The following is a 26,304-nucleotide window of genomic DNA, read 5'->3' on the forward strand; positions in this document are numbered from 1 at the left end:
AATTGAGCAATTCTCATGCTTTCACGACAAATTGACTGTTAGCCATTGGACCTTGAACCGTTTTGTTCCCAGTGAAGTCCATTATATGGAGAAAAATCCTGGAATGTTTTCATCAAACCTTAATTCCTTTTCGACTGAAGAAAGAAAGACATGGACATCTTGGAAGACATGGGGGTGAGTAAATTATCAGCAAAAGTTTTTTTTTAAAAGTGAACTACTCCTTTCAGTTAGTTTATTTATTTATTTATTTATTTATTGTTCTGTTTAATACCTCTGCAAATCAATGCATTTTATGTTAATGTATTTTGTTTAGTTTTCATAATGCTTTACTGATGTAGTGCATTAAAGTTTATCTTTCAAAGAGTGTTTGTGTGTTTTGTAGAAATATTTTTTTACTGGGTTTTGTTGAATTAAAATGTTTAACTGTATTTTTAATACATTAAAATATATTATTTTTATATTAAATGGTTTTTGGAAAAAATATATTTTTAATATGTTAATAGTGGGTCCTATATTGTTCTACAAATACATTATTAATAAGCTGAAATTATATTTAAAATATACTTAGAACGCATTAATGTGAAGCTAAAATATACTAATGCTGTATTTCTAAAATCGATTTAAAGTGTATTAAAATACACTTTAAATAAGTGCTATTATATTACATTAAATGTACTTAAAATGGTTCCATTTTAGCACAATTTAATATAATAAAATATATTACTATTACCTTAAAATTGAACTTAAATACATATTAAAGTACACTTAATATACTTGAAGTTGTTTCAATTTAGCACATTTAATACATATTTAATACGGTGCACTTAAAATACATTAAGTATATCAAAATAAGTACATTTTAAATACATTTCCTTTTCACCTGGGTACATTGATTAGATAGATGTTTATTTGAAAAAGTGTTAAATTAAATGTTTAGTTAATCCTTTACAAGTTTACATTTCAGAATTAGGCCTATTTTATTTTATACCATGTTATTTTTTTATTGAAGCCATATCTGAATCTTGAACTACATCTTCCAATATAGATAGATAGATAGATAGATAGATAGATAGATAGATAGATAGATAGATAGATAGATAGATAGATAGATAGATAGATAGATAGATAGATAGATAGATAGAGTGCACTTATGGTTACATAGCCTATTACAAGACCAATAGCTTCAGATTCTATTATTAATATATTTTTTTTAGATTTATGCTGCATTACAGATTGTATTAGATAAATTACACCCAGTACTGACACGAAAGAGACATAACTGACGGCACATTGTTTATTATTTAATTTACACAACAATATAGAGACATTAAACATCAAATACTGGGATGCAGTTTGCAGAGACCAAGAGAGAAAGAAACAAGACAGAAGTGTATATATATATAATATACACATACACCTGCATGATAGGATCACAAAGATGGTGTTAGCATTGTTAACAAAAAAAGATGAAAATGTGGTTAGATTTCAGGTAGTTTAAATTAAATGAAAAAATAACTTTCTGTAAGATTTAGTTTACATTCCTATGATATCCACTATGGCACTGACATAGGGACAGGGGGAGGTATACTATTGCACGCACACACACACTCTCTCTCTCACACACTGCATTCAATTAATCTCAGAGTTTGCACATTGTAATTGCTATAAATATATGATTAAGTTCAGTTAAACGCTGTAAGGGTTTGATGGTTTCAGACAGTCAAAATACCTCTCACACACACTCACATTGAGTATAGCACCATGTTAATCAATTGACTGAAATATAACTTATACACTTATTCTCAACATAGTCTTTTTTATGAATCCGTACACTTCTCATTAAGAAATATACAAAATTAGAAAAAAAATAAAATAAAATATGAGAGAGAAAAAAAAGCAGTTGGTCTTTGCACAGTGGGAAAGGGGGCGTCTGACAACGATGTTTGCCTCGGTCAACTGTGGACTACATACTGAATATTTAAATATGGAGAAATGTCCGTTTACATATTAATACTCTTTCTATGGGATATATTTTAGTCATAAATATTGATTTTCAAATACTTTCAAAAATATTCAGATTTAAAAATGACAAAATACTGAAAATTTCTTCTTCTTTTTTTGATGATCAGGATGGTTTCTCTGTGCTTTGACCATTAGTTTTTAGTCTAATGAACCATTACATATTAGTCTTTCAATGTAAGTTAAATTCTATCAAGCTTGTTCGTAGTATTTTTCAATATTTTTAAAGACTATTAGCATGCCCATCAAGACATTATCACACAAAATAAACAAGGAAGAAATAAAGCATAATCCATCACTTCACATGCGTACCAATTTAAGGCCTGCCAGGAGTCTACATGATTGATAGAAATATAGAAAGAATGAAGAAAGGAAAATTCTAGATGTAAAAAAGACAGGAATAAAAAAAATAAAAAAAAACAAAGACCGAAAGGGTTTCCACACCTTTTGACCAATACATTTCCATGACTTTTCAATTAGTTGATTATTGATTTACAGTCATGATTATTGGATAACGATTTTTAAAATCATTTTATTGCACTCCCAAAAAGCAATTTCGAGCTAATGAAATATTTACTAGATATATGATGTAACCTGAAATCTAGAAAATGTGATATAAATTATGAAAATTGTGATAAAAATCATTCAATGACATTTTTTTCAAGCTTGAAAAATGTGAATTTTCCATGATATTTTCAAGTTCTTCATGAGTGTGGGAACCCTGTATAACCAAAATAAATAATAAAAATTAATAACAATAAAGAGAGGGAAAATAGTACAGGCAATTAAAGGCCATTAACCTCAACACATTTCCTTAAAGGAATCTTTACAACAACTCTGTGCAAATCAACATGACCATTTACATGAAAATACATTGATAATGCCTACTGAATTACGAAGCTAAAGGAACTATATGCCTCAACAGTGATTTGGTCTTTTTTTAAATGTCCCATAACAACACTTTTCCCACATCTTTAATACGTTTCATAACAATAAAAATAAATACAATCTAATATGTTTAACATATAATCTAACATATAATCAGATTGTGCTCAATGAGTTAAGACATTAATATGCAATATATATATATTTGTATAGAATATGAACTCGCTTATATCTTTCTTTATAGTATTTATATAGATACTGTATACTATACTCTCTTTTCCACAATAAACTCTTTAACTGATTGACTTCCATTATCACCATGATATGAATGTGCAAAGATGAGGAAATGTGCAAAATTAATATCAACTGAGAAACTACCTCAGCCATACTTTAGAAAGACACTGAAATGATTGGACAGCCAACATAACCCACTGGCAAAACGAGCTCAAAAGAATACACACGGGCATCATGGATGTTTGCTTTGATACTTTTCCTCAGATGCAGACCGGTTGGACAAAGTAATATGATGTTTCTCGGCTTGGGAACCATGCTGGTCTGCAACTGAGGCCGCCTGTCGATCATCTCCACATGTGGGCTGGCTCAAAAACTCAGAGTAACTTCACTGTTTACAATCCTAACAAAATCTGTTTCCCTCCCCTGCAGAGTTTGAAGTACTCGGAGCTCAAATGTATGGCAAGACCTGAAGGTTTTGTTCCAAAAACTAGTGAGCTGCTGGACATCCCAAATGTCATGGAACCTCATAAGTAGCTCATTTGGAAAACACTATATTGACTCGATTTGCAATTGATGTCAATCAAACGAGTTTAACGTTAGCATGTTGCTAAGCTAACGGCGTGATACTCTAATAAGTAAGAAATACACAGAGCTCACAAATGCTGAGTAAAATAATATAAGCTAAGCTACTTATCATTATAATAGACATTTCTCTTGCCTAGACCAGATTTTGATATTAGCATTTTGCTAAGCCAAAGTCTCTTTCAAGGACTCTCAGTCTAAGAAGTATAAAAATACACAGAACTCGCAAATTTTGGGTAAAATTTTTGGGTAACGTTACTCAATGAAATTCATCAAACTTTATATCTGACATTTCTCTAGACTGACGTCAGCATTTTGCGAAGTTAAAGGCGTGACACTCTAATAAATATAAAAATACACAGAACGCACAAATGTTGAGCTAAATAATTATTTGAACGTTTTTATAAAACTTTATAATGGACGTTTCTCTTGCCTCGTTCACCATGCGTGTGGGTTTGCCTTCTCTGTGAAGAATTATAATTTGGTGAAAATTAATTGAATAATTATGTTGGGTACCTTTTCCGGGAGGCTCACTAGATTGTGGAACAGAGCACGTTTCTACTTGATAATCCGTCTTGAATAATTGGGAGAACAGGATAGCGGCAAAAAAGAAAAAAAGAAGAAAGCCACTTCAGAGTTTTTGGCCAGGGCTAGTTTGTGGTATTGTGGCACAGCCCAGAAATGATTTTTAGCACCAGAGGAAGTCCGGAGACACGAAGATGAACCATTTGAAGGAAGCACTTTGAGAGACATGGAACTGAATGGGAGTGAGTTTCACATTAGCAACAGTCAGCACTAAGTCTTGAAGGTTCACAACTCTCAGCATGCAAATTGAGAGTCTGAATACGGGGCAACTTTGTCTATTTTTCTAAACAGTCTGGACAGGACGTTTAGGGTGTGTTTTTTATTGTGAATCATAGGAGAGAGTATTTAGTTGAATTTTCTGCATGTCAGCAGTGACATTTAAACCGTGGAATTTTCCTGCCGATACAAGCAGGGATGATTGCTAGTATTTCTTCATATGTAACAGACCAGCCGTACTTGAATTTGAAGATTTTGGTTTGGGTTTTGTGTAAAGCAGTTTCTCAGCCATCGAGCTGTGTTGGGATTTGTGAGGTTGTTTATGTGGTACATCGGGAAGTTAACCAGGACTGGGGTTTTGGAATGGTCTTTCTCAACTGTGGTAGCTGACAACAGCAGCCTGTTTCTGAGAAAGTCTCTGCAGTTCTTCCCTGATGGCCTTGATGAGAGAGGCCGAGGAGTGAGGGGGTGGAGAACGCTCCTCGGGGGCAACGTACCCCGCGCTCGAGGCTTCCAGGTGGGCCTGGGGTGTTGTGGGATCCTGCAGGGATGTCCTGGGCATCTGGAATACAGGTGATGAAGAGTATTCTGGGAATGTCAGTATCTGAGAGAAACAGACATGAAGAGAGAAGTAATGATTAAAATACCAGCAATTCAGGAAAACAATAAACATACAGATTATGCTTAAACACAAACTTAAATTCAATTATATATATGTATATATATATATATATATATATATATATATATATATATATAATACATAAATTAAGTTAAATATTTTCTCTGAGAATCAGAGATGGGGAGAAAAAATGAATAAAATACCAACAAACATACAGATTAAACACACACAAACTTAAATTAAATATACATTATATAGAAATATATGCATTTAAAATATACATTTTATTTTAAATACATTTTAAATAAATTACATTTCAATATTTTATATTTAAAATTAAGTAAATGATTAAAAATAAATATTTTGAATGATCTTGATTTAAAAATTAAACCAATTAAATGATGTTAGGCTATTATTATTTGCCCATTCACACTTTTGCCATTGATTTTTATTGTATGCAGCTAAACTGCAGTGCAGTTTTGGGATTTTATAACATCCCATATTGAATGGCATAATATTATATTTACTAGTGCAATTCTGAAAAAGTTATAATGAATGTGTATGTTTGATTTACAGCTTCTCGGTTGGATCCTGGCCTAGAGATCTCCTCATCTGAGCGGTACTGTGTCCAGCTTGATCCCGAGGGTCCAGATACACTACGGCCAACTCCAGGATACATTCCAATCCGACTTGACAAGCCCACTTGTGTCAGCTGATGCAACTGTGCACCTACACACACAACATATAGCAATAATTATAGCACATAAAGCACGTTAAATTGAACTAATATGACCTTTACCTGTGCTTCCCCCCACTGGCCGTGGCCGAGAAGATGAAGGCATCTCTTCTCCATACTGTCCCCTGCTAGAGTATCCAGGATCGGACTGCATCTCTGCTGATGCCAGATACGCAGAGCCTTGCGCCTGCCTGTCAAAACTATACAAATAATCTGCTAAGTAAATATTCAATCTAAACAAGATCAATATTTATACACTAGAAGACAGATTAACAAGTTAGTTTTTCCTGTACTCAAACTTGATATTCGCTCTGATAACACCACCTTGCATCCTATTTTCTGGATGAAATCCAATACTTGTTTCTTACTAATTTTGGGGTGCTGATTTCAACAAATAGTGCCTGTTTTGCTCTAGAATAACACACTGTATCATAAAATATATGTATATTTCATAAAATATCATTTAAAATATATAAGTTTTGAATATTTAAAAATATTTTTAATATATATATTTTTTTAAATATATTTTGTGAGAATCAGGGAGAAATAAATAATTAACAAAATACCAACAATTCAAGAAATCCAATACTAATAATCCAATACAAACACAAAATATGATGTGCATTTTGTAGCAGTTTTACTTTTAGTAGTCTTCTGCAAAGATGACCCAGATGTTATCTACTAAATCTGAGGGTGGTTTACTACATCCACACAGCAACAGGATTTTTTTATTTTGTTATTATTTATTTTAAAGTTCTTTTACATTTTTGTTATGAAAACGAAACATGTTCCTGCTTTTATTAGTGAATATATATATATATATATAATTTGAACAATCTTCATTCTTATTTTGTGAAAAAACTGTAAATGATGGAAAGTTTTTAACGATTTTTTTCAACAGGATCAAATGAGGTAATACAAGGCCTTCTTTGCAGATCAGCACAATTGTTTTCAAGATGGAGGGTTGTGATACCAGTTTAACCAGGAACATTTTCCTTCTTCATCATATTAACATATCAAATTGCTTCCTCCTAACTGTTCTTGTAAGCTTATTCCATAAAACCTCCCAGAATCCTCCTCACCTCTGCAGTAAACCCTGTACCGATGTGGGAGACATTCCTAACTCAGCATACCTCTACAGAGCAGAGAGAGAAGAGATATTTCACATAAAGCGTCACATTAGTTGTATTCAACTTTTAGCATTCAAATCTCCACAGTCACTCACAGCAGAGAAAGGACTGTGTGCAGGGGCTGCTGGGTAAGAAGAGGAGCCCCATTGGCGTGAGGGGCGTGAGGATGGGCTGGAGGGTTGACCGGGGCTGATTCCTTCGACGCCAGTGACCGCGGTAATGCCAGTGAACGTTAGAGGAGCGGGGCTTCCTTGAGAAGAGGGCGAGACGAGAGCAAAAGCATCATCCAATAAGGAGTGCATCTGCTGCCGAGCTTCTTCGATGGTTGGTTGAGGGGGTGTGTAGGTGGGCGGAGCAGGGGCGGGGCCAGATGGTGGCGATCCAGGGTCCAAAAACACCTCATCAGTAGGAGAAGGGCTTTCTGCATCTGGGAGCTGATCTGCATCAGACTACAGGAAGAGAATCGGTCAGTCTGCGTGTTTTAGTTCAGATATGTGTATGCACATATGTGTGTGTCCTACCACATAGGCTACGTTGTTGACCCCGGGGTACTTCCTGTACGTGGCATCTCCGTCATTAATGAGGCGATCTTTGTCTCTGAGACTTCCGCTTCCACTCAAATTTGGTCTCTGTCTGTGCCTGGGAGAGCGTTTTCCTCTGGAACTGCAATTCCCAAACAAATTGCGTTCACTTTCCTTGGTGGCAAACTGGGGAAGTACAAGACAAGTGAGATTTATTTCCACTGACCTTTTGCGTGGCTCTCCACGCGATGAAGGCGTGTGTTCCTCAGGATGCAGGATCTTGTGTATCTGCTCCTGAGCTTGTTGATACACTCGCTGCTGCTCGGAGCTGTCGGCGAACGCTGCCATGATGTCCTCCATGGAGGGAAACTCATAGTGGCCCTTTCTCTTGGCACGCAGGCGGATCTTATTGCGATGGTGTTCAATCTCGGATTTATGCCTTAAGGCCACTTGGATCTGCGTCAGTTGGAGGAATGGGAATAAGTTATGAATGTTTTCTTAAAGATGACTTGAATTCAAATCACACATCATTTATTGATGAATATTTTGGGAAATGTTGCATTATGCAAGTGTGAGCTTACCTCACTGTTGACATTGGCTCCGTCATGCATCTTGTCCGTCAGGTTGGGACTCAGGGCTTGGTTATGTGGATAGGAGGGTGGGCTTGGCATGGGCTGCATGGCAATAAGCTGTATCTTATTGGACACTCTGCGAGTTCCATCTGACGAACCTCGAGACAGGCGGTCCACATGCTCAAATATGGACGACGAGGACAACTGCTCATCCACACCACTTCCAGGCTGAGTACCTGAACATCAAGGCCAGATGGCAAAGGTCACGATTTTTGTTTTTTAACTAACAATATGCGAATGCAACTTGACTTTGGGTAAAGAAACTTACCATGTTTGTTTTTTGCTGTTGAACCGCAGGAATGAATGGAGACAAAGAGGTTTAATTTCATTCATTGTATTTGATATGTCATTTAATTTAGCTTTTCACATTACAAATCATTCCAAAGCAACTTTATCTTACACTTTATATTAGAATTATTATAATTAATTTTAAGAATATTATGTGCGAACGATGTAAATGGTTCTCTTTATCAATGGACCATTTAATCGTTGGTTCACCCGATTTGTTAAAAACGGGGATTCGTTCAGAAACGTGTGTGTGTGTGTGTGTGCCATATGGTACCATGCTTGTTCTTGCGATGTTGGGGTTTGCAGTCACTTGGGGTCACAGCAGGTCTGGTGCTCTCCTCAGCTGATTCTCTACCGCTGGATGCTTCACTTCCTAACGAATCTCCATCAGATGGAGACAATCTGACAAAAACACAATTTGTGTGATTAAAAACTCGAATATAAACCAGACAAACCTTTGTTATTGTGAAGTTCGGCAATTATGCCAACCTGAAGCAATAAAAATTGCTAACTGTACATAAATAAAAACTAAAACTGAAATAAAACCTAAATAGTAAGAGAAAAACACATAAAAATGACAAATATGAAAATATAAATACAAACAATACTGAAATACCACTGATACAAACAGAACCTGTTCACTCGCAATCCACATCACATGATCAACGGTTCCTTACCGGCCTCTTCTCCGTGCAGCACGTGACGCTTTTGTAGATGAGCTCTTCGATTTAGGAGTGTTCAATTCTCCGCCCTCTGAGGGCGTGGCCTCTTTAACAGGCGGCGGTAAAGAAGCGGGTTCTTGGATTACCATGATGTCATCCTTACTGTGTTGCCCCAGGTGTAGCTTAGCGAAATCAAAACCTTTAACGCTGGGAGGCTGCAACTAAAATCACAAACACACATGAATGGACAGTAAATATGTACAACATGCTAAATTAACTGTTGCAAAGTAGCTCATTTTTCTGTAAAAGCTCTTGACATGGGTGAGCAATAATGAGCACAGTCACGAATCTCCTTCACATGTAGTGTCTATGAGTGGGCAACACATTCATACACTCACACACTCAGAGACCCAGACCTTCTGTCTCTGCTGGATGGTGCTCATGGCGTCTGGTTGAAACTCCAGCTTCTCAGAGCGGCACAGTTTCCAGTAAAGGATGATGATGATGAGGATGACCACCAGCACTGGGACCACAACTCCTACGATCAGCCAAATGTTACTGGACTGAGTCTCAGAGGGCGGAAGGGCCAGCTTCTCCACCGCTGAAACAGAGTAATGAGATATTTGGCACAAAAAGATACCATTTTCTAATTGAAATAGTGTCTTTAATGGGTCACGACTTGAGAAATACAATTTTCCTTGAGCTTTTCACATGTAAGAGGTTTTTGTATCATTAAAACATCCTGCAATTTTCATGGTTAAAACGGCCTCTTTATTACAAAAATTATTCAACCAGGCTCCAAAAATAGCTTGTTTGGATATTGCGGTATCTGTGACGTCACACAGCAAAATACATTTTCATATGACTGCCTCTAGTCTAGAGCAAGACATTGAATAGTTTCACATCATTGCACCATAGGCCCCGCCCACGGGAGTTCATTCGCTTAAAGGCACGTCAAAAGCAAATAGAACCCATTATAAAATTACTGACGCGGTCTAGACTGGATACACAGTATACAGATGTGCGTTCAGTTTCTGACATACCCGTTGTCAGCTGACAACAGGACACATAGAAGCGTAAAGGAACGCTCACTTTGACGCGTCCCGTTTAAACAGCTCATTTGCATCTCTGTACGGAAGGGTTGAGGCATCAGGAACAAGTGGATCATTTTTAATCACGCCCTGAGTCGATTCAGAGGACTGTATGTTTGTTCGGAGCATTTGACTGCAGACACAGTGTAATCGAAAGTTTGAAAAGAAAATCTTGTTCAACGATGAAGCAGCCAACTGCATTGAATTTTAAAGCAGCTACTTTGCAATCTGTAAGTAAACAATTTCATAATGCTTTGTCTTTAAATTTCAGTTTTATATGGTTGTTTTTAAAACACTTAATCTCATGCAATAGTGAGGGGCCGTTGATACTTTTCCCTATACGATGACGTTAGCCAATCATAACTGGTAATTTACTGACAAGCCTTAAAAAAAAAGTTTTGTGAGTAAAAACTTTATTAACAATGTAAAAAAAACATTTAACCAAAACATGGTTAAAAAACCATGTCAGGACCCCTATAAAGCCAATGCGTCGACTCACGTGTGGCCAAAACTCCATGTACTCTGTAGCCCAGTACGATGGCAGCTCTCTGCAGGTTCAGTCTGTTGAGCATGACTGCAGTGGCCTGGGCTGGCAGTCTCTCTCCTGACCCCGCTTCCACAAAATACACCAGCTCCAACGGGTAGTCTGGGCCATCCAGACGGGACGCTCGAACGATCTGAGGCACACCAGGGTTCATGCTTATGTCATGTGTGGGTTATGTAAAAAAAGTGTGTTCACTTTTGTATGTGTGTTTGTATGTACCTGCACACTGTTGTTGCCAATACTAGTAGCTCTTCTCCATCGTCGATTGCTAACCCCAATCCCAAGTCCCTCTCCGACCAGCAGTGCTAACCGCCTCTCCATTTTGGCCTGGAACGTCCTTTCATTCACACGCTGGTCCAACACACCCAATAAAACTATAGCAAATGCGCATGAAAAAGAAAATGTTAATATTTGTATGTTTACTAAAAATGTATAGCTGCTATACATAATTATAATTATATGAATTAATTCTATAACTTCAATGAAAAATATTTATATTTACCTAACATAACTAACCTCAAACATAATATTGCTTCTTTAATAATTATTTATTGATATGAATTATTATTTTTTTAATTATTTGATTATTATAACTACGGGTTATAATACTAAAATGTTTTTTTAGTATTTACTATTTTACTATTTTTAATATTTACCTTTTTTACTAAAATGTAAAGATCAGATGATATGACAAAAACAGTGTTCATCTAGACACCATTAAGTAAATTAATTTGTCCATTATATTGATATTATTATTTTTTTATTTATATTGTATTGTATTGCATTATATTGTTATTATCTAAAATGTATAGATCAGATGATATGACAAAACAGTGTTCATCTAAACACTATTAAGTAAATTAATTTGTCCATTATATTGTTATTATTATTTTTAAATATACATATTGGCTGTTTTCGTGTACAGAACGGACCAGCATCAATCCTGTATGCCACCCAACAATCTAGAAATAAAACCTATTTTATACTGTATGTAACAATCTATATTTTACTTAAATAATGATAAACTTCCAATATTGGTCTTAATAACATAAACATCTTAACATCTCAAAATCGATTTCTAATACATCCACATACCTGTTTTCACCCAGGATGTGCGTAAAAGGTGGGACACATTCAGTTCAGGATAATTTAAAGCTGGAAGGCAAAAATTGAAATGATAAATGAAAAAGGTTCATAATAAATGAAGACAAAAAGAGCCTGTGTGTGTATATGCCAACTCACGTTCAGCGATCTGCAGGGTAGGAAAACCAAGATAGAAGCTGAACTCCACAGTGCTGAGCTGCCTCATGTGGCCACTCACGTCTGAACCCGTTAGGAAGCCTTGGGAGTCACGCACAGCAAAGGTGATGTCCACCGGAGCCTTCTGCTGCCGCTGACCCTTAGGAACGCTACTAGTGATATTCACAATCTAGACAAAGCAATGATACAGCATTATCAATACAATTTAAAGAAACACAAAACACAGAATTAAACTTTTTTTAATGACAATGGATGAACAGTAAGTGTTCAAATTTATGTAAAGTGCTAAAAATGTGTTTTATTTTGAATTTGTCTTTGCCACTGGTTCTAAAGGATTTACGTACGTGAACTGAGAAATTTCCATTTTCTTGCGAGCGCTTGCGTACTTCCGCATACGCCATAAGTAGCCCCTTCTCCACACGCTCGCTGAAGCTACACAGACGCACGTCCACATGACTCGGCACAAACTGCAGCACTGCAAGAAAAATAATCTAATATAACACTCATTCTTCAAATATAAATACAATATTTATATTATACTTCTAAATTATATAATACAATTATTTAAAAAAAAATTAATTAATATGACATAATTTTAAAATATTTGTTTTTTATCATTTAAAAAATTAGTTTTATAATTTATTTTAGAATTTGGCTCAGAAACAATGTTAAATAATAATAAATTAATTAATGAAGTAACTTTTTTGTTTCCTTTTTTGAGTTAATCACACGTGAGCATGCCATTCTCTGGTTATATGTTGGTGTCTCTCTCACCTGTGTGGACCTGATGTTTGTAATCGGGCACGGCATATATGGTTGTGACGGATAGAATGGTAGAATAAGAAGTGCTGTGTGCTGATTGGCGGAGAGTATTGATGACGGACACAGCAGTGTACACTAATGGCCCGGAGACTGCCCGGAAGATGAAATTGGGCGGGGCTTTGAGGACCTGGATTGATAGCACAGATTGATATCAGTCGTCCTAAAGATAAAATGCTGAATCTGTTGTGATCTTATGCACTGACCTGTAGCTCAACTGAACGGTTGAACTCTCGTCGAAGAATCTCCCGCACGTGAGCTTTGGCAAACGCCACGGATGACCCACTTGGCATTCCTGCAAGAGTCACACGAGAAGGTGAACAAAAAAGATATACCTTTATATAAAGTGAAATAATAGGAGTACACAAATAAATGAGAACTATTTTTTTAGCCATCTCAACACACTAAAGATTATATTTAACAGTGTTACATTATTTAAGTCTTACTTAAATGTAAATTATAACAGATTTTAAAGATGAACTAAATGCGAAAACATTAATGACAATAATGACAAATTATATATAAGGTATACAAAAAAATTATAAATACTGGTAGTGCAAAACAAATCAATTAAAACAAAAATGAATGTGTTAAATTTAAATGATAAATTAGTGTGATTATTTATATAGAAAATTAATATGCATAAAGAGAACATTGTAATCAGCCAGTAATTTATATATTACGGATTTATTGTGCATCCATAATTTCCCAAAATTAAAATATCTTGTTGTCTTACCCACTCTAACTAGGTACATGTCCGGTTTGGTGATGTTGCAAATGTACTGTCGGGGTGCGATGGACAGAGGAATTCTGGGAGTTGTAGGCGGTGGGCTTTTGGTGGTGCTCGTGGTAGTCGTGCTTTTAGTTGTAGTTGTAGTTCTGATGGGGGTTTTGATGGTGGTTGTACGGGGTTTCGTAGCGGGGGGCTTCAGCGTGACGGCTTGTATTACTGGACCCTCAAAGGTGCCGGGTGGAGGCAGGGCGGTTGGCACTGACGGTCGGGTTTTGCCCCCATGGGACGTGGGTATGGAATGAACACCCTTCTTTGGGGCTTCAGGAGGTCGTTGTGTCTCGGTGGTTGAAGGGATGGGAGGCTTAGGTTTTTGGGGTGGAGTTGGGGTCACTGATGGAATGGGCTGAGGGGCTGTCAGGTCAATATGATCAGGGACTTTTCCCAAAGTTGCAGTGGTAGTGTGGGGGGTTTCTACAGTGTGCGTTGGGGTAATGTGAGGGTGCGTCCTGTTCCTCGCAATACTAGCGTTTTCTTTGGCTTGCAACGTGTTGTAGTATTCCAAACTGTTCATGTCGGGAAGCAGCATTTCAGTTGGCTCAATGGGAAAAAGCTCCGCCCAATCGAAATCCAAATCATCGTCCATATCGCTTGTGTGGGCAGAGTCAGGAGCCAATGGAAGGCGGGGATCAGTAGGATGAGCCGTCCTTAAGTTATTCCCGTATTTTACGGTCGCGCTGGGCTGGAGGTCTCTGGACGAGAGGGGCAGGATGGGACGAGAAGGGAAAGCTGTGTTGTAGCTGACTGTGGCGTCATCGTCGGCATCATACGGATCGTATACATGGGTAGGAAGGGTGGTGACGAGAGAAAACTCCTCCCCTTCGGATCCCATGAACGTAAGAGTTTCTAGGTAGTCTCCGGATCCCCAGTCCACCTCCGCAGAGTGGGCGGGATACAGGTCTTCGGGCTGCACCAGGGTCGGGGGGGCTGGCGTAGGCGGTCTGTTGCCATGGAGAGGAGGCATCTGGCTGGGCGTTAGAAGGTCTGGGGGCCGTAACAGCAAGTGGATGCCCTGGGCCCCGTCGCCCAGGTTACCCGACCCTTCGGAGCTAAGGGAAGGGGTGGGATCTATACTGGAGGCACTGTCGTGGTGACCAGAGGACGAGGGATGTTTGGCACCTGGTGGCGTGTGAGCTGGACGCCTGGTTCTTTCTGAACGCTGAGGAGACGAAGATGATGAAGATAAGGCAGGAGGTGAATGTGGTCTTGTTGGAAGTTGATTGAGACTCCTTTTAGACATGTTGGATGGGAGCTCCACTTCGGAAAGATAAAAGAAACAGAAAAGTTTGACTGTGCCAAAACCAAACAACAAGAAATTCAATATTTGCAAACAGCAGAAGGACTGAGTGTAAATACATACAACACATCCAAATCGTTCATAACACACAGCTCAGGAAGAGCCCAGATTGCACACAAGACAGTCATTTTTCACAACTTTTCTATGCAAACTAGCTCTATGGATGATTATTAAATTGAATTTAAGATCTTAAACAATCAATCTAAATCTACATACATATGAATAGGTTGCATGAGCAAAATAAAAGGCTTCTGAAAGCTATTTTAACAAATATTAGGCCATTTTCTGAAAACTGGGCTGTTTGTGTGCCCATGACCCATGACTTACAGCTCTTTTTTAGCATGATGCAATAATAATAATAATAATAATATTCTACTACTAATAACAATAAAAATAAAACAATTTTATATTAATATTTCAGCATATTTCATATTGACATCGAGTCTTTTTGATCACATGATTCAAACAGAATATTTAATTATTAGTGCTGTCAAATATAACATAAAAGTTCATAAATGTAATATACTGTATTTATATATATACATACACACTTATCTCACATACACAACTTACTCAATTATCATTTTATTCCAGACTTACTGTATGGGGTTAAAATGATGTTTAGAATTATGCTAAATATATGCTAATATATTATCCTAATGTATTACAATACTTAATATATTACATAAATATACTTTATTTATAGTTGTTAACTACAACTAAAACTTTTAGTTTATAGTTTTTAGCTTTTAGTCAATTACAAATACCTTTTCAATAATTGTATATAAATATAAAACTTAAACTAAAAAAAGACAATCAGAAAACTGAAATAAAGACATAATTACTAAAACCTAAACTACAATTAATATAAAGCTAATAGAGGTGATGGTTTATGAATCAACCATTTGAAACCCCATAATCTGAATATTGAGAGGCACAGACCGCCATCTGGTGGCCACTGTCCATGCAGCTTGTGGATCTGTTTTCTTAAAAGTGCACAAAACAATAATTTCAATTTTCATGAAAATCATGATCCAATTATGGTTTAGCACGGACTGAAATAACAACAGCTAAACTAAAACTCATTTCATAAGTCTTACTATGGCAGTAAATGTGACACCGTTGACTCATAAAATGACTGTTCTTTATTTCAACGAGCCATATGGTACCGAGGCTGCCTATGAGAGCTGGCCTTTCATTAATGTGACTGTGATTCATCGCCATTGTGGGCCACTGAGAGTAGAACAGAGGGTTTGTGGGTAATGAGGCTGATTGAACAGCACAGTGTGGGGAAGCAGGGGAGTACAGGGCAGCTGAGTGACATTAGTAGGCCAGTGTGTCATACTAGCATACAACACGTACAGTAGCAAAGATCCTTTAACTGAAATTGAACGTCAAACTGAATTCGAATGGCTTCAAACTTCATGGTGGTACCAGACAGTGCCAGACATAGACATGCCTTGTCATGTTTCCTCAGGCCAAATATCGCTGTTCATCTTGTTAAAAAACACTTGTCAAAAATAGCAATCCATCTGTTTAGTGAGTCATAATAACACTGAACTAACAAACAAAAATTCTGGACCTGTTTGCCAACCATCAGAAAGCAAATGTTGCTATATTTTATATAGCTATACTTTATAAAAAGTAAAGTGCTGCGAACCAAACTGTCGTCTACTTCAGCAAGAGTGATCATTTATGGACAATGACACTGAGAATGAGAGTTAAAATAGAAGAAAACTATTATTTTAGCCAGACCTATAGTATGACTTTATGTAGATGTAAGATCTTACAGATTTATGAATGAACCGACATCATCCGCTTCAAACATTACAATGCCTTAACTCTACAATAAGTAAACCCACTTCACCAGCTATAATTACAAGATTATAATGATACAAAATCGAAATATACAGATCTACCGCAAACACAGAAGTCAAAGACAATATTCGAATTCTTCACTACAGTAAAAATCAACACTTTTACTTTTTAAAAATATAAGAAAATGTATTAGACAGTATTCTAATGAATGTTAGCATCCAAACGACATTGGACCCCATTGACTTTCATTACACAGACAACACAGAGTCATTCCTCAAAATATTTTCTTTCGCTGAAGAAAGAAACTTTTAACATAAAGGTGAGTAAATGATGACTGAATTTGAAATTTTGGTTAAATAGTCCCTTTTAAATCTGGTCAAGTACATCACCCAGTCAAGGAAGGCTCTAATGTATGCGTGTTGAAACTGCAGGGCGGGCCACTCTGGGGAACGACATACGAAATAACTCCAGTAATTAACTTCAGACTCAGTTAACTGTCAGAGCATCCCCGGCGGAGAACACAACTTCACACAGGGGGAGAGAGAGAGAGACCCCGTATCACACACACACACACAGCCTATGAATGGCTGTGTGGCGTGGTCAGGCGAGGTGTTTCCATGGTGATGCTGCGTGTTGCATGTGTGTGTTGCAGGAGTATGTCACACGGCGACCGCTTCATCAGTATGCTACAGAAGCAGCGGAGAGAGCACACAGGCATTTCTCACACCGACAGAATGAGCTCACGCGCACACGTGCACACGAACACTGATTCCACTGACACAGATTCCCAGGCATAAAGGAGAAACTGCATCTATGAATAGCAGCACATTATTACAGACCGAAGTCCACTTAGCTTTGATGTTACTAAATCCAATCATCAATGCCGACCATCAGATACCGCAGAGCCACAGAGAGAGAAAGATTGTGTGAGAGAGAGACTCCACTCCTCACACAGGATCAATGGCTTTAATGGGGGCCTGTTCCACCACAGGACACACTTCCATCACAGCTGTGGGTTTGCCGGGGTGTGTGACTCCTAACAAACCCCCATCCTTTACAGTATTTGATGAAGTGGGTGAGCCAACGTGCATTAGAAAGTTTCGTCTTCCCTTTCAGAGAGTGATGAGACACTCATCCATCTGTCTGGGTTTAAGTGTGTGTGTGTATCTTACAGTGATGTGTAACCAGCGTGAACAAATAATCAGCCTGCTGTCGGCCAAAAGCAACAACAGCACATCTCCAGTTACTGAGCGACTGTCTTAAAAATAAAGGTTCCAGAAGCTGGCTTTTGCGGCAAACCATTTGGGTTTGAAAGAACCTTTCGGTGAACAAACATTTTTTTTCTTAGTGTAAAGAACATTTCAATAATAAAAGGAGTTTGTGGGGGATCGTGAATTGATGTATAATTGAAGCAAATGGGGCTGCAAGATAACCACAATATAGCTTAGCGCAATTATCAAATCAAAAGCTGCATTTTAATAGCTATACAGTCTTATTAAATAACTTATCTAATATAATTATTAGTACAATTGTAATTCACAACAATAATATTTTTGTATTTATTTGGTTAAAATACTACTATTGCTACCACTACTAGTAATAATAATTATTGCGATAATGATGATTATCAACATGCACTCTAAAATCTAAAAATCCTGGGTTGTTTTAACCCAACTTTGGGTCAAATATGGACAAACCCAGCCATTGGGTTAATTTTTTTATTACATTTTTAACCCAACATTTGGGTTTGTCCATATTTGACCCAAAGTTGGGTTAAAACAACCCAGCATTGTTAGAGTGTGCAAATGTGCCATTAAAATATTTAAATATTAACCAGTAGACTATAGTAAATATTTGACTTCGAACTGGGGTTTGGGTGACAAAAAAAGTTTAGGAACTTTTCCCACTTTAAAGAACCTTTCGATCAATTGAAAGTTTCTAGACTCTTAAAAATGAAGCTGGAGAAAACAATGAACCAACAAACATTTCATTGAATAGTTCTTAAAATAACCATCTTAATGGGAAGAGCATTTTAATGATCGAAAGAATAGAATATTTTTCCACTATAAAGAACCTTTTGTGGAATAGAAAGATTCCATTGATGTTAATGGAACTATCAATAAAAATAAAGAACTTTTATCTATAAAAGAAAAGAAACTCCAAATAAGCCGACCATTTCTGATCTGTATCGTCAGCACATCATTTCAAGGAAATATCAATCTAAAAAGTCACTGTGTGGGCAGCTATGCACTTCCTTCGAACTGTCTCACACATAATTCAATACAATTCACTGTGAATCCCATTCATTCTGCACCTCTAACAGCAACAGACGTCATTCACACAAAGAGAGCATCACACGCACATACAGTACGCCCACCGTCTCTGTGACGTTCAGATCATCTGTGATGGAAAGGACTTGCTATTTATGATATTGACTCACAATAGGTTCACAGAAACCAAATGAAATGTAACATGGTAAAGCCAAACTTTCAATGATGAGATACCTGCCACGGGTGAGCTGGACGTCGGGATGAAGCCCGCCAGCATCACGGTCGCGAGCAGAAGCGCACAACATCCGAGCAGACGCCGGGAGCTCCTCAGGACCATCCTTGAACTGGAGCTCTCCATTTTTGCTTGTTTCTTATTCAAGACAGGCCATCTGACCCTGATAAAATGTCCCCCGGATAGCCACAGGTCTTCCCGCTTGGTATCCTTCCTCTATACATTGCTGTGAGAAGGGAAAACACATAATCTGTTAGAGAGTAAAGCTGAATCTCACATTAGTTCAGAGATGAAGATGAATTGGAAGCATCATCATCATTCTCCCCACATCAATCAATCAGTTTTTAGTTTCCATTTTTGCCAAATAGTATCACCAGTCTATATATATTATCTTGTATAAGTTGTTTATTGTATGTTTTGAAGATGTGTCTTCTGAGAAAAATAACTTTCAGAAGAGATCTGGAATGTGTCCAGTTGGTCAAGATGCCAAAGTCTGCAATCAAAAGTCTGGGATTTCAATATAAAGTTGAACTTTTATGAATGCTCTTCCAATCAAATGTTTTTATTTTTATGATTATGCAAACAATTTTTATTATTTCCAGACCATCTTTGCATTACATAATAATTAGTGATTAAACATTGTATCGACCAGGTCGATATTGAAAATGAACTATTTCTGTTTACATTATGTGTACATCTAATTTTTCATAATTAGCCTATAATAAATTAACATGAAATGTTTTATCGTCATCTTTTTAAATCTTAGTAAAATATCTAAACATATTGAAAAATGTCATTAAAAGCAAAATATCTATCTATCATGCATCATCCGTAGTATAATTTTCATTTACTTAAATGTCATGCAAACCTATGCCATTAAGTGAATATACACACTGACTGTGGAAATGTAGGTTACAGATCATCGGTGCGCGCGGCCCGATGCTCCCGTGAGGTTAATATCACGCGCATCATGTCAGACAGGTATGGAGATAACGGGCATGATCTGAAGCAGATAAAAAGCGGTACAGATAGAAGAGGGCGGATGTGGGAACAGACGAAGCGCATGCACAGGGTCAAAGATGGAAAAACGGCATCTTTCAGACGCAAGGATCTCCCCAACCCCTACATCACATGTTATATACATATTTTTGGTATTTTTAAATGGGATGTTGACATGCAAAGATACAGATAATGAAAAGTGCCGTATATCCGTCGTTTGCGTTACCTGTCATGTTGAAATGCACCTCGCGCGGATGCGGCTCACTCGCGCGCCCCTTTACACACACCCGATATCAAGATGACAGAACGGCCATAAATAGAGAATATCGATGCAGAGAATCAAATCAGATGAATTTATGCTGACAGCTCCTCGTATAGACGGTATCCAGAACGTTGCCCGTGCGTGGTTCATTTCCCGGTATCCGGTGTAGTGCAGAAGCGGTTATAAAGGTCTCGCTCTTCCCACGAACGGCCCATTACCCAAGATCCCATCGCTTCCACTCACGCTGGACAAATTGCACCGCTTAAAAAAATACGTGAGCCGCTTCTAGGATATATTGTTGGCAGCCCATGTCCATTTCTTCGGCATAAAACACTCCACACAGGAGAATTACGCCTTATCGATATCTGCGGCGCTTGGCAATGACCCGCCCCTTCTATTTATTCATACGAAACGTACAGAATGAACGAGTCTGTCATTGGCTCTCAGCAGGATCCCTTAGCAACCCTCTCACGCTCATCTTATTTTAATTTTATATAGTCTTGTTCTTTTACACTAGGGCCTGGAGGACGTATAAGAGATTGTGTGTAGCCTAATTATTTGTATTTGTAATAATTCAGTTACTTTTAGAAAGGTAAATGCTTTAAATTTATTTCGTTTAGTAATTTTCTAGGTGCAATCTGTATCAAAACCGATTTGTTTAGGTTTCAGTTGAAACATTTTTTTCTCGATGTCCCCGTCCTGTACATTGTTTGGAAAAAATTAAAAAGTTAATATATACTTTTTTTTCCTTTATGAAGATTAACTATAGTTTAACTAGCTTAGAGTATACATTTAATCAATTAATCGGTTTTGAATCAATTGAGCAAGGTCAGCAAGGTCAAATTAACGTTATTTTCATTTAAGCCCTGGTGCTTAACACCAGTGGGCCTGCAAGACTGCAGTGATTATCTGGAAAACCTTGAATTCAAATGAGTGACAAAATAGGAAAAAACAGGGAGAATTTATTGATGTACTGTATGGTTTGAAAAAAAGTGCAAGTTTGTACCTCATGAGCTGATCCATATCATCCCACAAAGGTACCACATTCACTGAAGGCACACCAGACAAACACATGACATGAAAAACCAATAGAACCAATAATAATAATAAAAAAAAAGCAAAAAATGATGGATCCATGTTCTCATTCGGTTTATGCCAAATTCTGACTCTACCATCTGAATGTCTAAACAGAAATCGAGACTCATCAGACCAGGCAACATTTTTCTCTAACTTCCATAGCATAGAAAAAAAAAATTAATGGGGGACAAGAAAATGTTAGTTACCCACATTCTTCGAAATTTCTTCTTGAGGCTCAGTAAATGAGGACAGCATTTTCGGTTTTGCGTAAACTATCCCTTTAAGAGCATGTGAGTGTATCCAAATGGCAAAAACTGAAGCAGTAACTCATGATTTGAATATCTATCCTCAGGTATGTAAATATGGAGTGTGTTTGTGTGTTTTGTCAGTCACTGGGAAGCTTTAGTTTCCACCTCATTGATAGACACAAAGAGTGGTCGTCTGCGCACCCTTCTCTTTGTGTTGTGTTTGGGGTTCCTTTGATACATATCTGTAAACAAAAGAAAGTCCAATAATGCAATATAATATAATTTAATAAAATATAATATATTACATATAATTCAATATAACATAATAAATATTATTGAATAATAATATAATAAAATAAATACTTAAGGTCACTTTTAAATGAATAATTTTATGACATTTTTTTTTCCAGACCTGGAATATGAAGGTGTGTAGTACCTTGGAAACTGACATAGTAATGCCTATTGCCCTTAATGACAGTAACTTCTGCATTGCTGTCCTCCTGAAAAGCTTTCTCCAGCTCTCTGGATGTTACAGAGGTCACACGTTGCTTGTCATCCTAAAGATAAACAGTACAGAAACAAAACCACAACCTGACCTTAAACAAAAACTCCTCTCAGATGAGAGTATGGCCACTATGTTTGCAATCCAGTCTCACCGGTTGTCCGTACTCTATCCAATTTTCGTGATCTCCTTTATAGTACCACATCCACTCTGTTGTCAGGATATAGTGGACGGGTTTAGAGACGGAAGAGACTGTTGAAAGTCGGCGCACGGGGTAACGGTTCCTGGTCATGGACACAAAATCCACCGGTCTCGAGCCTGGACTGTGATACAAAGAGAAGGGATGAGTAAAGAGACTTGGGGAACAATCCTTTTTTTTCCAAAAAAAAAAATGGCTTAAAAAAAAAGAAAAATGGAAAGCAAACTCTTGGATGTGCATTTGTACTGACCCGTATTCATTCTTTGGGTCGCAGTAAGCTTTCTCTATTTCCTCCATGTTTCTTAAATCCCTCCAGTCTTTACCGTCATACACCTCCCACTTATACGGAAGATTAAAGTGGACAAGGACACACTGATCTGAAACAATAAAAAAAAAACATTACATCTCAACTCTAAAGTAAATAGGTTAAAGACAAGACAACATTGACACCAACCCTGAAACTTGCATTTCCGTCTTAAGAAGTGCAGACAGATTTCATTCTTCTCCATCTTATCTCCATCATTCTTCTCAGATATCAGTTCTGAAATGTATTTTAATATGTATGTATATAATGATTATACACAGATGATCCAAAACATTATGATGCCTTATATGCTGTTGGTCCTTCACATGCTGCCAAAACCTCCCTCTGAGACATGGACCCATGAAGGTGTCCTGTGGTATATCTGTCACCAAGAAATTAGCAGTAGATCCTTCAAGTCTTGTAAGTTGTGAGGTGGAGCTGCCGTGGATCTAACTTGTTGATCCCACAGATGCTCAATCAGATTGAGATCTAGGGAATTTGGAGGCCAGGCCAACATCTTGAACTCTTCATCATGTCCCTCAAACCCTTTATTATATAGGGTGCATTATCCAGGCCACTCTTTCTGAATGTTTCCTTACCATCTAATCTATCCAGACCTTAATACGTGGCCTTGTTAGGATAGTGTATAATATGTGTGAAAGAATATAAGTGCCCTTACCACTGCTTAGAGTTTGTGAGTTCAGGCGATAAACGTTCTGGTAGATGTAGGGCAGGTCATGGATGATGTCACCACCGAGACCCCGTACCTCCAGCATCCTGCGGCTGTGCTCGTCGATGCTGTGCTGCCGTTTGCACTTGGGGCCGAACAGGCAGTCGTCTTGCACAAAGTGCTGACAAATATGCACCTTAGTGCAGCGCTCCATAAAGGTACAGGCCCCGAAAAGCCCAGTGCCTTTATTATAGTGAGCACACACCTGCATACATACAACATGAGATGGATTATTTAAATATCAGGGTTATATGCAAAAAATAATATTACAAAACCCCACATGCATTCATTAATAATTAAATTATACTAATTAAATGCCTTACACATACAGTCAAACTTCTAGATTAAACCAAAGCGTCACAGAGCTCAGCAAAACATTCTACTTTACCTGTTTACAGGACATTCTCCATTTTGTCTTTTTTTTTTTTTTTTTTTTTTTTCAAACCAAAGTGGAGAAACGCACTTAGGACACCTGAAGATCTTAGAACATCAATATCTCTCCATCAGCAACTCTTCATCCTGAACGTGGACCACAATTCTTCTCAATTCACAACTTTCTTTTCTTTTTTTACACTAACATACTGACTGGAACACTGATGAAGTAGAGTTTCACTTGGACGACTTAATGGTTGACCTTTTCTTGCTTTTTTTTTTTTTCTTTTAAGACCTCTTTGTGAACATTTTTTTTTTTTAGATTACTGGCTTTTTATTGATGGTACTGATCAGATACAGCTCCTTATCCAGGACATAACACAGACAAAGCAAGTGTTCTGATAAACTAATGATATACTCAAATATTTAATGACTTCACATTGTGAACTTCACATTGTATATTTGGGTGTAACCAGTCGCTGAATCAACTTGATCATGCCAGAACAAACGTCAGAGCGGTTACGTGAGCTCTTTTTTTTTACTCTGAAAACGTCTTGTAACTGAGCGCACAGCGAAAGAAACGGAGAAGGGCGATTCAAACGGCAGGAGAGGTACCTGGAATGCAGAAATATCCCAATCATAGCATGAGTTTGGCTTTGGGGAGGAATTATCTCATGAGAATGGAGTCCAAAAAACATTTATTTGCGCCTTCCTGTTTGTATTTCCTCACCTCTGGCAGTAGGGCAGGATCATTCTGGAGCAGAAGCAGGAAGAGATCATCCTCGTTCAGTTCATGAAGAGTACACTCCCGCAGAAGGGGATAGTTATGTTGTGACTGGATATTATGGGAATATTTACACTCCTTCCTGACAAACAACATCCACAAAAAGCATATAGTGATTTTTGGTCTCTACATAATTCCCAAACTTTATTTTATGGTGTCCTTATTACATGCATTTAAGTACTACAATTAACTAACATGTACTTACTAGGCTGTATAATTATGGTAATTAAGAATATTTTACTGTAATTACTAGAATACATGAAACATATGTAACAAAGACACTGTAAAATAAAGAGAAATTGCTTTTACATGAACAATATTTTCTTCTACCAATTTTTTAATGTCTATGATTGATAACCGCTATCCAGAATTGATTTTTAATTATTTAATTTGCTTTTTGACACAATAAAAACTAAATGATCATTATAGTATACCACTCTGAAAACATTATATGCATTATCATATTATATTTATGTTGAGTAATTATACAAGCAATACATTAAATTAATTAATATATGTTTGAATATAGTTATTGGGTGCTATTATTAATATTAATGACGTCACGTGGTAATTCATATTATTATAATAAACTACGCTAATAAACTTTATATATATATATATATATATATATATATATATATATATATATGCATTATTTCATAATTGTGATCACTGAAATGCTGAAAATAGCCACCGTATATATTCAAGGATGTAAAAAAACAAAATTTATAAATATTCATAAAATAATTCTGGATAGGCATGTGTCATACAGAACTTAAAGGCGTTATGGCCGCTAATTACTGGTGTTATTTTTAGTATTGTATTAACACATCTGTCCTTTTAAGGATGAAAGCACTTTATGCTCTACATTTAGTAAATATAGGAAAATCTTACACTAGATATCCAGATGTTCTCCCAACCTTACCTTCCTTTCCCATATCTGCAGTTGCCATAAACAAAATACTTGCACAGGTGTAAATCCTGACACTCGTAACATTCATTATTGGAGTATTTCCTGCAGAGTCTCAGAGATGTTTTCGCGACAACAATGTAGTCAGACTCTCCATCCTCTGCTCTAGGTCTGCTCTGGGTCACTGTGAAGCGGGCACATTTCTTAACGATGTACAAGAAATCTGCTTCGGTTATCTCAAAGCGCTGGAAGACCTTCTGGTGCAGCTGAGATATCTCCATAGATCCTTTATTGCTGCATAATATGCTGGTCGCATGATGTATGATCCGAGAATAGCCAGACATGTCTGCGCTGAAGTGAGAGCGTTGCTGGGCTGCTGCGAGCCTGCAGTTCTCGGATTTCTAATCTGCGTTTCTACAGAAATGAAAGCGGAAACTGTGAAAGCACGGTCTAATAAGTTTCATGCCAAGTTACACAGTACCAGCTATTTTCAAAATAAAAGTCTAAAAGAAAAACTCCCCATCAGGCTCCAAAGATGGATGGATCATGCGCTGGATGACATACAAATAAAGACAGAAAAATGTAGTCCTTCATAGAATAGAATAGAATAGAATAGAATAGAATAGAATAGAATAGAATAGAATAGAATAGAATAGAATAGAATAGAACAGAATAGAATAGAAT

The 26,304-nt window shown here is 37.1% G+C and overlaps 2 protein-coding genes across 4 annotated transcripts; both read right to left on the minus strand.

Moving 5' to 3' along the window:
- Window positions 1-1,280: 1,280 nt before the first annotated feature.
- LOC120476787 (UPF0606 protein KIAA1549) lies at window positions 1,281-21,311 on the minus strand. Of its 2 annotated transcripts, none has more exons than XM_039667939.2 (22): window positions 20,459-21,311; window positions 19,236-19,459; window positions 13,563-14,873; window positions 13,033-13,121; window positions 12,782-12,956; window positions 12,352-12,482; window positions 11,990-12,176; window positions 11,843-11,902; window positions 10,967-11,121; window positions 10,703-10,880; window positions 9,529-9,713; window positions 9,128-9,333; window positions 8,725-8,852; window positions 8,431-8,445; window positions 8,112-8,338; window positions 7,757-7,986; window positions 7,531-7,672; window positions 7,105-7,458; window positions 6,962-7,014; window positions 5,943-6,079; window positions 5,718-5,872; window positions 1,281-5,125 (listed from the first exon to the last, which is right to left on the minus strand). In XM_039667939.2, the coding sequence occupies exons 2-22, from the start codon at window positions 19,357-19,359 to the stop codon at window positions 4,895-4,897; spliced, it is 4,473 nt and encodes a 1,490-aa protein (XP_039523873.2). In that variant the 5' UTR covers window positions 19,360-19,459; window positions 20,459-21,311; the 3' UTR covers window positions 1,281-4,894. The 2 variants fall into 2 exon arrangements, with proteins under 2 accessions (XP_039523873.2, XP_039523872.2); XM_039667938.2 differs by having other exon boundaries at window positions 9,511-9,713.
- Window positions 21,312-21,436: 125 nt separating this feature from the next.
- parp12b (poly (ADP-ribose) polymerase family, member 12b) lies at window positions 21,437-26,065 on the minus strand. 2 transcript variants are annotated; one of them, XM_039667942.2, is made up of 8 exons: window positions 25,636-26,065; window positions 24,657-24,792; window positions 23,504-23,759; window positions 22,975-23,061; window positions 22,771-22,897; window positions 22,476-22,644; window positions 22,232-22,376; window positions 21,437-22,061 (listed from the first exon to the last, which is right to left on the minus strand). In XM_039667942.2, exons 1-8 carry the CDS (start codon window positions 25,962-25,964, stop codon window positions 21,961-21,963), a joined length of 1,350 nt encoding a protein of 449 aa, XP_039523876.1. In that variant the 5' UTR covers window positions 25,965-26,065; the 3' UTR covers window positions 21,437-21,960. The 2 variants fall into 2 exon arrangements, with proteins under 2 accessions (XP_039523876.1, XP_039523877.1); XM_039667943.2 differs by having other exon boundaries at window positions 22,256-22,376; window positions 25,636-26,062.
- Window positions 26,066-26,304: the final 239 nt, after the last annotated feature.

Source organism: Pimephales promelas, chromosome 24 (genome assembly GCF_988280905.1).
Source record: "Pimephales promelas chromosome 24, fPimPro1.hap1.1, whole genome shotgun sequence".
In the NCBI taxonomy this organism is placed as follows: domain Eukaryota; kingdom Metazoa; phylum Chordata; class Actinopteri; order Cypriniformes; family Leuciscidae; genus Pimephales; species Pimephales promelas.

Excerpts from the sequence above, each read along its gene's own strand:
- LOC120476787 (XM_039667938.2), bottom strand. The coding sequence starts at position 19,359 with ATGGAGAGCTCCAGTTCAAGGATGGTCCTGAGGAGCTCCCGGCGTCTG. Across the intron at positions 14,874-19,235 it reads GTCCAGCTCACCCGTGGCAG|TGGAGCTCCCATCCAACATG; the intron begins GTATCTCATCAT and ends ATCTTTCCGAAG. Across the intron at positions 13,122-13,562 it reads CATGTACCTAGTTAGAGTGG|GAATGCCAAGTGGGTCATCC; the intron begins GTAAGACAACAA and ends TGACTCTTGCAG.
- parp12b (XM_039667942.2), bottom strand. The coding sequence starts at position 25,964 with ATGTCTGGCTATTCTCGGATCATACATCATGCGACCAGCATATTATGC. Across the intron at positions 22,898-22,974 it reads ACGGAAATGCAAGTTTCAGG|ATCAGTGTGTCCTTGTCCAC; the intron begins GTTGGTGTCAAT and ends TTATTGTTTCAG. Across the intron at positions 22,062-22,231 it reads TACACACCTTCATATTCCAG|ATATGTATCAAAGGAACCCC; the intron begins GTCTGGAAAAAA and ends TTTTGTTTACAG.